General features: G+C 49.1%; 1 protein-coding gene across 3 annotated transcripts in view; it reads left to right on the top strand.

Moving 5' to 3' along the window:
- Positions 1-1095: 1095 nt before the first annotated feature.
- Arhgef28 (Rho guanine nucleotide exchange factor 28) overlaps positions 1096-12041 on the top strand; it is a 292013-nt gene continuing 281067 nt past the window's right edge. For 2 of the 3 annotated variants that reach the window (XM_055598373.1, XM_055598371.1), the window contains exon 1: positions 1354-1457. Coding sequence is in view for 1 of the 3 variants with exons in the window: in XM_055598372.1 (XP_055454347.1) it covers positions 1193-1223 (31 nt within the window). In the remaining 2 variants the exon portion in view is untranslated. Of the gene's footprint in view, positions 1224-1353; positions 1458-12041 lie in introns of those variants that run through there. The other variant, XM_055598372.1, reaches the window with a different exon arrangement.

Below are 12041 nucleotides of genomic sequence, written 5' to 3'. Positions count from 1 at the left end.
AAAAAAAAAAAAAAACGAAATAAAAGAGTAACAGCAACAAAGGGATCAATGACAAAGGCTTCTTTTGTTAACTTTTCTGCTAGGCAGCTTGGAAACTGTCTTTGTTTGGTGTGTTGATTCAGCTAATCTCCAGTTAACATTTTTCACACCGAAAATATTGACGTTTGAAAAGAGAATTATTGCTTGCATCTATCTATCTATCTATCTATCTATCTATCTATCTATCTACCTATCTAAATCTTCAGGACCTTGAAGTTCTTCAATGGAGAGGGCTCTTTGGGGCCTCAGCTGATAAGAGTGCAACGGTCAATAGTGCAAGGCCAATGCCAACCTTCCTAAAGGAGGGACAATGTTTGCCTTAGGACAGACCCTGGACTGCTTTTCTTGCTATCCTGTCATTCCTAGGGCTCTGCTAAAACAGAGTGTCTTAGGAGGGTACCCCAGGGAGGGGCCATCTCTCCTGTTCGCATAGACGTTTCACCTTCTTGAGAAAAAGAAAGCCAACATTCAAGGTAATTTCGGAAAAGTAGATACGTATTTTTATCTTCAAAACTGCAATGATCATCTTAAGCTTATTTTAGGGCGAGCTGTACAATGGAGAGACTTTCCACCTTGGGGTTGAATCAGTGCTAAGTGACTAGGTGCTGCAAAATAAGGGGGTCCCTTCACATTGCTGGGCATTGTAAAAGCGGCTACGGCTTTCTCAAAAACAATAAGAACATTTTTTTTTTTTTTTTTTGACGCCTTTTAGACACCTGTGTTCACAAGCGCACAGGGAATCGAGCTTGCAAAGCTCTGGGTCGGAGGAACATCCATCATCCTCAAGAATTGAAAGGGCGCCTGCTGCTTTTAAAACACTATTTCCTATTGTAACAGACCCGGGCGCTATTATGTCCCGGGTGTGGTGGCTTTGGGCCGAGGACAACCCGAGCCTCCCTCGGGCCTGGCACTGCTCCCTTTAGGAGCCGACAGGCCAGCTCCTTCCTCCGGCGCCACCAGGGCGTGGAGGCCCCCGGGGCGAGCGGGCGCCGCCGCTAGGGTGCAACCCTGCCCTGGCCCGGCAGGTCCCGCTCCGTGCGCGCCGCGGGAGGAAAGCCGAGGCGACCGGCCGCCGCCCCGCGGAGGGAGGGGGCGACGGAGCCGCGGCAGCTTCAGGTTTCGTCCTGGAGCCGGTGGCGGGCGCGGCCATGCGATGAGGAGGCGGCGAGCCCGGCAGGCCGGAGGTGGGCAGGAGGGGACCGGGGAGGGGGACGCGGAGGCGGCCCCAGCCGTGGGCGCGGCGGGCGCGCGGGGAGCGGCGGCTCCGCCCCTCGGCGCGGCCAGCGGGGCGGAGGGGCGTGGGCATCGGGGGAACCGGCTTCCCCGCTGCGGGCGACGCTGGCCCGCGGGTCGCCCTCGGCAGGCCGCGGGGACAGCGCCTGGCCAGGGTTCCGGGCGCTCCCGAGCCACAGCTGCAGGTAAAGGCTGATTGCGGGAGCCGTCCCTCGCGTCTCCCCCAGAGCCCCGGGCGAAGTTTGTCCACCTGAGTTCTCCGGGGACAAAGTTTCTCTGGGGTCCCCGAGGGCGCCGGTGTCCACCGAGGCGGAGAAAGGTTGCACCCTGCGGGCTGGGCGGCTGGAGGGATGGGCGCCGCCTCCGGGTACCTGGGGGATGGCCACAAGTGCATGGCCCGGCGGGGTCCGAGGCGGCAGCTGCGGAGCGCGCCCGGTGGAGAGGGTGGGCCGGCAGCGGCCATCCCCCACCCCCTCGGGCACCGGGGGTAGGAGGGGACGGAGGGTGAGGGAGCTTAACCTCTGCGGTGGAAATCAATGGCTTGCGGCCACAGGAGAAGGGAGAACCTCAAAGAGGCAGGGTCCTCTCTTCCCATCTGTGCTTCTGGCCGGCTTGGGGGCCCCCGGTCTGCCGGTCAGTCTGGAGTTCGGGACCTTCATTTCTTGTGAAAACGTTTGCCGAGTTTCCAAAAGCATGTATGGTTGGTTATCTTGTTCGGGAGGGGCCTTTAGCATTCCGTGGAGGCTCCAAGCACTTGTTTCACGGACTTTCGCTGTAATATTCGAGTGTGGGTGGTAGGGGTCACAGGCAGAGAAGGCATTCTTGCTTCTTGTGGGCTCTGTTGGACACTGGGTGTTCAGACCACCCAGGAAACCCAGCCCTGGTTTCTAAGGGAGACTCCTCTGCAGGAGCCCACAGAGCCTGCCTATTGGTCACAGCTGGGTGGGCTCCGGGGGAGGACAGCATCTGTGTTTGCCAGCTTCTGGCTCCCTGACCCTTGGAGTCCCAGTCTCTACTCATTCCCATTTGTGGAGACTCACCACTTGATTCTGCACCAAGTAGTCAAGAAATACAGTTATAAGGAACAGAGCCACTGTTTTTTGTTTTTTGTTTTTTTTTTACTTTGTCTTCTTCTGTTCCTGGCCCTGAACTGTTTCAGTAAATGAAATCCTATTTTCACAGCACAAACGAAATCAAAGGTTTGCCCAGTTAGGTTCTGTGGGATCTACTTTGTACATGATAATTCAAGCTCTGATAACCTTTCCTGGGAAGGTTTCCATATCCCTGACTTGGGTTTTTATGTGAATGTTAAAACAAATAGATGTTTGTCTAATCTTGATGAATAGTCGAGCCAACTCCTTTGGAGTGTGTGAAGGAAGAGAATATTGTAAAATCATTTCAATTCTGCTGTGGGCTCCATAGGTGATTATGTGTAATTATTTTGATTAGAGAACTTGGATAGTAGCGTACCCACTACTTAGGGGTTAGGGAAACTGAGGCACAGAACTAGTCCTTGGGCGTGTTCTGGCTAACGTGACATGAGCCTGGAGAACAGAGAGTCAGTGTTTGCCCTGCTTTTGACTGTTTTCTCCCTTATCAAGGCTGCACAGCCCGGCCAATGGGAGCAGCTCCTCTAACAGGTGCGTTGCGGGACTTTCCTCTGAAGTACAGTCTCCCTCTAAGCAGTTAGATGCTTAAAGGTACAGAAGGCAATCAGAGTGGGGAACGAAGGTTCTGTGAAATTTCATGAGCCCTGACAGGATTTTACAACATTTTTTTTTTTTTAACCATGGGAAAAATTTGATTTTTTTTTTTTTTTTTTTTTTTTTACTGTGTTCTCATAAGAAACCATTCTTGTGGCTAAGACTTCCACTGGACAGGAATTTCAGATGTGCTTTGATACATGTGACTCCCTTTCCTTTAGTATGCCATGTGAGAGGAGAAAAAAAAAAAAACCAAAAAACCTAAGTGGGTATTAAGTGGCAGAGTATACTATTACTTTAAGATTAAGTGTTTTGTAGAAAATAGGTACTTGGGCTCTAACCAGATCTGCCAGAGTTTGTGATCAGGTCTTGACTCCCAAGAAAAAGATTTATAATGTAAACGTTGGAAACCCCTTCTTTGCTGGTGTACGGTTAAGAGGGAGCCAAATAGAGCGTAAGTTACTCTCACAGTCCCCGTGGGCTGTAATTTTAGTATGCTTTAGTGCCCTGGGCCGGTAGGGCTGCTCTGGGCTGTGTAGGTCTGGTTTCATTGCAGTTGTACTTGTGTTACTTTCAAAGGACAGAGCAGCTCCGGGCTTGTTCCGCCTATGACTTCAGATAAGCTTTGTTATGAAGAGTTGGGTCATGCTGGGCAACTCCTATGGAGGAACACAGAAACTCAGGGAATTTTGCCCCATTGGAGTTGTACTGGAAACAGTATGCCGCCCTGTAGGCTTGGGTCTGAATCTCCTGTGCAGGCCAAGCTGGGCTTAGACGTAGTTTTCCTGCTTACCAGGTGCAGCTCAGGTCTGGTCAGGAGAGGTTTTCCCTGGAGCAGATTAGACTCTGACATTCATCCAGTCCCTGATACCTGGTTCCACCGTAATAATGGTATTGAGAAGATGCCGTCTAATCTCAAAGCATTGTTTCTTGGACTTTGTGAATATTTCTCCCACGTGCCTCTTGTTCTGTGAAAACTTTCTTCAGTTTTTATTCATTTGACAGGTTTGAGGGCTTGCTCCGTGTCCAGTACCGCTCTTTGCCTTAATCCCCTGGGTGGCTGACTTCAGGCAGAGTGGCATTTGTGCGGGTTTTGTGCGGGTCCTGCTTCCAGAATGGATTTTTGCTCGCTCTACCATCAGGACATCTGGCTGGGGAATGAGTCTATGTGCAGCAGCCATCTTATTCATGCCCTCCCATTTACCCCCAGAAATTCGATCTCAGATACAGTTGTAATTTGCTTATTTGAGCTGTTATTGCTCCTGGGTTTCTTCTCCTGGGTAAGCAAGATAATGAGATTTGACATCATTTCTTTAATAAGAGAGAAAGTGAAAAATGTAATTGAATGTTGGTTATTTATTCCAGTTGGTTTTGAATATGTTTATAAAAACATTTTATTAATCTTTTAGCCTCTTGTTTCAGTCTTCAGTTATTAATGATTTGAGAACTGACTTTGGTGGAAAGTTAACAAAAAATGATGGTCCTGGAAGAGCAGAGGTGTGTGTGTGTGTGTGTGTGTGTGTGTGTGTGTGTGTGTGCATACACCAAAGCAGGCAGCAGGTAGTAAATAAAGCTTGCTCAGAAGAGACCTGTCAGCTGAGTCACGTCTTACCTCTGGCGTGGAGCTGACTTTGTGACTACTGAGCATCAGGAAAATATGTACTTGAAATGCTAGCACGCCTTCTATAGTCCAATCAAACTGTATGCAGACATTTCCTTAACAGATTAATGATTGAGAGTTGGTGAGGTAGGAAAAGTGCTTGCCACTGAGCTTGGCACTGGAGTTTGATCCTCGGAATCCACGTAGTGGAAAGAGAGAACCAACCCCTGAAAGTTGTCCTCAGACCTCCACACCTGAGCCAAGGCATAGACACACACAAAACAAACAAACAAACACGTGAAATAAAAATTTTAAAACCCAAATATGTAACAGGAGATTTACACAAGTTACATTTGTGTATTTGTGTGTGCATGTGTGTGTGCACTGTGGAGGTCAATGGGCAGCCTTTAGTAGTCAGCTCTTTCTTTCCACCATGCGAGCTCTTAAGACTGAATTTAGGTCATCAGGTTTGGTTGCAAGCTCCCTTATCCACTGAGTCATCTAGTCAGCCCACGAGATAGATTGGGTACTTTAAAAACAGTTTTAAAATTCATTCTACAACATTGGTATTCATGGCCTTGGTATTTCTGCTTTTCCTTTTCCTCTTATTTTATAATTTAAAGAATTCATTGGCCATAAATTCTAATGAGATGTTTTCCAGCGTGGAAGCCACAGTGAGTTAGACAGACCAGTCTTTGTCCCAGCTATGTGATCTCTCTCTACCTCAGGCTTTTCATTGTTTTGAAATGGAAATGGCAAGGACAGGACATAATCCACTTTGCCCAGCATGCGTAAGACCCTGGGTTCAACACCAGTACTTGTGGAAAGTGAAGTGAGGACAGCAGTAACCTGCCTCATTGGCTGTTGCTGAGATGAGTTATGGCGCAGGTGTCAGAAACTGGTGGTCCTTATGTTGACAGCAAATGGCAGTGAAGCATTTAGAAAGAGCAGTACTGACCAGAGGCGGAGCATAGTGGTAGCTAGAACCCATGCTTAGTGTGTGAGGCCCTGGGTTCGGTCCCCTTCCCTGGCTTTCCAGCTAGAAAGGCAGGAGATGTCAGTGTGACCCAGGGCAAACTGCCCTGGGCTGGGAATCTAAGACAGACATGGACCTTTTCATAACCTCCCATCTGTGTGACCTTGGGCAAGTAGGAACCCTTCTCGTCTTTCTTTCTTCATCTGGTGAAACAGGAAGGATGAGACTCATGGTCTCCAAGACCCTCTCAGTTTGAACGTTCTGTGCAGTCTTGGAATTTAAAAGGGGTAGGGGCTCTGTCTGGTCACCTTTTCTGGCCTTAATCCACAAGACTGGGAATGCATGGTCTCCAGGCCAGCACCGTGGCTGCAGCAGCGGTCATGAGCATTTACAGTCATCGGACTGAAAGAGTAAGGTTATCGTTCTGGACTTAGTCCCGAGAGATTGCAGACAAGGAAGTCTAGATCCTACGCGTGTGGGTCAACTGGCTACCTGGTCCCTTCCTGCTCCCCTTGTGGGATAGTGTGGCACTGAAAAGGAATGAATAGCAAGCTGATTGTTTCTTTGATTTCACGGTGCATATAAACTCTGGGACAAAGGAAGCCTCATTAAGGACTTCTGAGATATTTTTGCTGGGCTGCGTGGTTCAGGCAGTCACTCTTGGTTGCAGATTTCTGCCTTTCCCTGTAAGCGCTCTGGCCCACAGCCTGCCCATTGCCACCTGGTTCTCTGTCAACCGTTCCCCTTTTTCTTGCTCTACCAACTCCCTGGCTTTCTGTATACCCAAATGTTAGAGTTTCAGGATATCCAGGATTCTCTCTGGCTGACAACTGTGGGCTGCTTGGTTTCAGTCCCTCTTCCAGAGCTTAACCTGAGTACTCTGTTCACTGGGACCATCCAGATGGATCTGACGTTGTCTTAAAAAGACGTCACTCCAGTGTAAGCTGGGTTTGCTGCTCTCCTACCTGGTAGGTGTTTCTGGCCTTCTCTGTTCTACAGCGGCCAGGAGAAAGCCATGCCTACCGCCTCCCATGCTGTTCTGTCTACGTTGTTGATGTGTAAACTCATCCCCCATGGTCTCTTCTCGTGAACGCTTTGCACCCGCCAGCCATGTCTAATAGCTGCTGCGTACGGTTGGCCATCTGTACTCAGTTTTGCTTCTTTGGGTTCAGTGAGCTGTGGAGAAAGTTAACCCCACTTCCAACACGTACAGATTATTTCCTGGCTGTTATTGGCTGCGTAAAAACGGGTAACAAGTGTGCACATAGCATTGCCATTGCACTGGATATTAGGAATTATCTAGAATGCAGGGAGTGCTTAAGTTATACACAGACGCTACACCAGCGTTTGGAGTCTTGGGATTTTAGGACCTTCGAGGGCCGGGGAACCTGCAGCCCTCTGATACTGAGAGATGATTGGATTTCTAACTTTGTTCCCAGCAGTCCTCTTCTCCTCCTGAGACACTACCTGTTATAGTCCTTGATGCCGACCTCAAACAAGGTCTTTCTGAAGCCTTTGATTATCTTAGCCGCAGAGCCACCTGTCACCCTGTTGCTGGTTCTTCTCACTGACCACTTGCCACCAGGCGTGTGCCTACCAGGCGTTTCTTTGTCTGGGTCTCAGTGCTAATCTGACTACAAGACCAATGGTGATGGATCCTGGTTTGGGCTACGTTGTAGGGAGCTTAAAGTACAGATTCCACGTGTTATTGATTAATTGTTTTCCTAATAGTTGTCAGAAGTCCTCCTGGTCCTCAGCGCTCCTGTAAAGACTAGCCGCGGTGCGCACCTGTGTGTTGCGTGTGGAAAGCACTGGGGTGCAGGAGGGAAGGTCAAATTTGCTCAGAAGGCAAGTGGATGGCCGCCTGTCCTGTATCAGGGCCACTGTGTGGGCTTCTCTCTGTCGGGAGAAATGAATGGCATTCTTGATGGAATCTGGATCTCGGGATTGACAGACACCTGAAGTGTTTGTCTGGTCTCTGGCAAGGCCCATCTCACCCACGCAGCATCCTCCCAAATGGCTAACCAGCTGTCCTGACGCAGTGACAAGGAACTTCTGAGCTGTAGAGACAGTCTCGTCCGTGGGAAGCTGCGGCTGCTGGACTGCCTCTCCCTCCTTCCACCGGCTTCACCATGAGTCTGTGCATGCAAGCTTGCTCTTGGAGTGGCGTTTTCAAAACTCGATCACTTTGAGTTCTCTTACTGCTGTCTTACTGTTGCTGAATATTTCAGTCTGCCACCTTCTTCTGGGTGCAGTTCTTGCCGATGACATTGGAAGGAGCACACTCGACGCTCACTCAGCTCACGGGAAAGATCAGCCGCTGCAGTTCAGACACAGGACCAGGCCATCCAAGTAGCCTAAACCAGTGGCTCGTAATTCAAGTCCTCATGTTGTGGCGACCCCCAACCATAGATTTATTTTCTTTTTACTACTTCATAACTCTAATTTTGCTACTGTTATGAGTCATAATGTAAATATCTGATTTGCAGGGTATCAGTATATGGTCCCCAAAGGGGTCGTGACCCGCAAGTTGAGAACCGCTGACCTAAACCCTTAGCCTCCACCTGAATCTGTTGTTCTTAGTAGGCCAGTCGGTGCAGATTCTTGCGCACAGAATGGCAATGGCGCGGTAGCCGCGGCACTTCCGGGCAGTGCCGCTGCCCTTCGCATTTACACGTCTTGCCCCCGCAAAGCCCCTTTAATGTGTGGCGGCAGGGCCGCGTCATTCGGAGCCTCATGGAAAGGTTGCCTTATCAGTCCTGGAGCAGTGTCTCTTTCTTAGATTCATTTCCTTGCATGTGACTGGCCCACCCTTTCCAGGTCGGTTAGCATGCTGACGAGTTTATCGCACTCACTGCTGCTGTGAGTGTGAAGTTATCCACAGGTTTCGTGCCGCCATTCTTTGGGACCTAAAACCCTGCTCTTTAGGCTTAGGTCTCGGTGGGGTGAGGGAAACGGGTGTCTCCACAGACTTCAGATGGGTGGTCAGTGGCTCCCGGCAGAGCGAACTAACGGCTACTGTCTGTGGCAGCACCTGACTCTTAATCTTCCTTGCTGTCTCGAGGATGCACACTGCATCCGTTTTACCACTCAGCACCCAGCAACATGGAGCCGATTCTCAAGTGACTCACTGTTGCAGGCCCCGTTGGCTCCAGGTCTTTCTCTCTGAAGTTCTAGCACCCTCCCACCCCCGATCTACTGAATCTTATTCAGAAGCAAATGGAAAGCCTTCTGACTAGGATCTATAGGCTTTGCCTTTGGAAACTATAATGACGAATGCTTATCTCCGACTCTTCTGTTGGTCTCCACAGTTCCCTGGATTATACGATCCCCCCTACACACACACCAGGGTCTCACATATGCTAGGCAAGTGCTCTGCATAACATCGAGTCTAGCCCCAGCCCCCTTCTCTCCTTTCTGTTCAGAAAACCGCCCTCTCTGAATAAGGCAAAGTCCAAATAGACAGAATTCTCATTCTTTGTCATTCTTCTTCCCCAGTCATCCTCCAGAATCTCTCTCTTTGACACCCTGGTTTAAAAACTAAGTTAAAATGAACATTTTGTTGGAAAAACTCAGGTTATTTGGGCTTCTGTCTGTCTGTCTGACCCAACTCTTAACTCCCTCATTTTTGTTCTCGAAAGCGGGCCAGGAGCAGGAGAAACAGTCATTCTTTATATTTGTTTGTGTTTGTTTTAGACAGGCTTTCTCTATGTAGCGCTGGCTGTCCTAGAGCTCTCGGTGTAGACCAGGATGGCCTTGAATTCACAAAGAGCCACTCTGCCTCCTGAGTGTGAGTGTTGGGATTAAAGATGGCCACCATTACCTGGCTCAGGTCATTCTTTTGATGGTGTGAGGTCCGGAGGCCTGGCTGTGATGGTCTCTCAGGCCCCTAGCGTCAGTCTCCTCCGCAGTGGAAGGTCTGTGGTCATTTTTCATGAATGGTTCATTTTGAGACGAGTTCTCTAGTAGTCCAAGTTGGCTTTGAACTCAGTATATGAAGTTAAAGGAGACCCTGAACTCCCGATCCTCCTGTTTGCACCCTGGGAGGATGTTTTAGGTTTGGTTTAAATTGTGAAAAAAGTTTGGTGGAGGTGGATTCAGATGTTATGAGGTGGTGACAACTAAGGCCCAGGTTTATGGCTGGGACAGCCTGGCTCCCTTGAGCTTCAAGAAAGCCACTATGGCCTACAACTTGCTTAGCCCTCAAATGCTGTGCTCGAGGCTGCCAAGCTTTCGACTTGTCAGAAGTTCCCAGGAATGGAGTTCTGGAAGGTGTGTGTGTGTGTGTGTGTGTGTGTGTGTGTGTGTGCGCGCGTGTGCTTGCTGTGGATCGAACCCAGGGCCTCAAGCACACAGGGTACATGTTCTGACCGCTGGGCTACAACCCCTGCTTCATATTAGGATTTTGATTTTGCTGCTGTTGTTGAATGTGTATGTACTCCTGCACAGATGCAGAGGCCGGGGGAGGACGGCAGGCTGTTGTATCATTCTCTGCCTCATTCCTCTCAGACAGCACCTTTCACTGGACCTGCGGCTCGGGTGCTGACTGGCAGGGCGCGGTGATCCTCCCATTCCCCCCCTCCACAACACTGGGGCTTACTGGTGCTTTACGTGGATACGGCAGGTTTGAACTCAGCTCTTCTTGCTTGCACAGCAAGCGCTGTTACCACTGAAAGTAGGTGTTTCAGTAGTGTATATCTTGTCACACCAAGTTGTTAGAGCAGATGCTCAGGGGACCACTGATAAACTCAGAGCTTGCTTGCTGAAGGGAGAACAAGTGTGAAGCCATTCCTGATGTTTAGTTCAAAGGGCAGAATTTGGGCAAAAATTGCATAATAAAATATCCTTTTATTTTCAGCCTTCTTATTTAAATGTGTTAAAAACCTTACAACGACTTGACCAATTGGGCACTGAGGTTGCTTCACAGTAGCAGCGAACCCTCAATAACTGGAGGGTTATTGTTATTTTCTTAAAAGCTACCGAGAGCACTGGATTATCTCTAGCCCTGCCGCCCTGAACATGCCTGCTCTCCTCAGAAAATCTCAGATTAACTTTGCCATTTTTGCTTCCTTGTTTAACAGATGTGGGGCCGAGGTAGAGAAAATTCAGCTTTCCTATGAGCAGCTAGAGAAAATTCAAGCATCATCTTGGTAGGACACTGTGTGTGCTTTGGAGGTTGATGTACTAGAACAGTTTTGTTCGTTTCAGTTAGTTAATTTCTAGGTGATGTGTATGAGTGTTTTACCTCCATGTATGTGTGTGCCCCATGTGGGTGCTTGGTGGCTGTGGGAGGCATCGGATCCCCTTGGAGTTAGACAGTGGGGAGCTGGGATGCGGGGGCTGAGAACAGGACCCAGGTCCCCTGCGAGAGCCATCTTTCCAGTCCCTAGAAGAGATTTTTAAATCTTAAAATAATACTGTTTTGCTGTAAGTATGTATGTAATGTGTTTATGTTTATGTAATGTGTTTATGCATGCATTATATGTATATGTATGTGTTTATGTGGAGGTGAGAGGACCTGGAGTCAATTCTCTCCTTCTGCCACGTGGGTCCTTGGTTTTAGACTCAGGCGTTCAGGCTTGGAGGCGAGTGCTTTGCTTTTACCAGTGAACCTTTTGTCTGGCCCAAAGAGTCATGTTTTCTTTTTCCTTCCGAGTTCACGGGAGGAATCTTTATTCGTATTAGCTGTCGTTACACGGAAGTGGGCAAGCAGCAGGAGAGACTGGTGCTAGGCCAGCTATCTGGCATAAACGGTCTCGTTAATGTGGGCCGGATCTGACTGCTGGTGACTTGAAGACTTGCAAGAGGACAGCTTTAAGAGGACTTTCAATCTGGGGATGGCACAGGTTGGATCAGAATTGATTTGGATTGAATTTCTGAGGAGTAGGGGAGAGGGGAAGGGAGAAGAGGGAAGGAAGGACTGGGAGGAGAGGAGGAAGGGTGCTATGTTTGGGATGTAAAGTGAATGAATTAAAATAAATATATACATACATACATAAATTAAATAAATAATACGAAGGGGGAAAAGAAATTTGGATTGAAACCTTGTCTGGGCCCCGATGATGTCTTTTGAAATCCAAGGGTTTGGGGCCGTTCCATGCCAGTCTGCATTCTCTTCCTCAAGTCCCATTGTCGCCTCCCAACTCCCACCAGTGGTTGAGGGATGGAGAGTGATAGCTGAATTGAGGGCATCATTCATGCTAGGCAAGCACTCTGCCCTGGCTATATTTCCAGTCTTCTTTTTACTCTGTTTTTATCTTGAGGCAGGATCTCACCTAGCTGCCTAGACTGGCCTCAGGCTCACTTTGCGGCCAAGGAAGGCCTTGAACTTGGAATTCTCCGGCTTCAGCTCGAGAGCGTGTGTGATTCCTGGTTTGTGCCACCAGGCCTGGCTCCATTTTTCAAGCTGCATGGAGGAAGGTCCGTGCTTCAAGCCTCCCTTGGGTCACTGGCACCGTGCCTGAGTCACAGAACACAGTTAGATGCGTGG

The sequence above is a fragment of the Psammomys obesus genome, unplaced genomic scaffold, assembly GCF_907164565.1.
Source record: "Psammomys obesus unplaced genomic scaffold, mPsaObe1.curated_primary_1811, whole genome shotgun sequence".
Lineage (NCBI taxonomy): Eukaryota > Metazoa > Chordata > Mammalia > Rodentia > Muridae > Psammomys > Psammomys obesus.
Note: the sequence above shows the minus strand (reverse complement) of the source record. Positions and strands in the feature narration are given on the sequence as shown.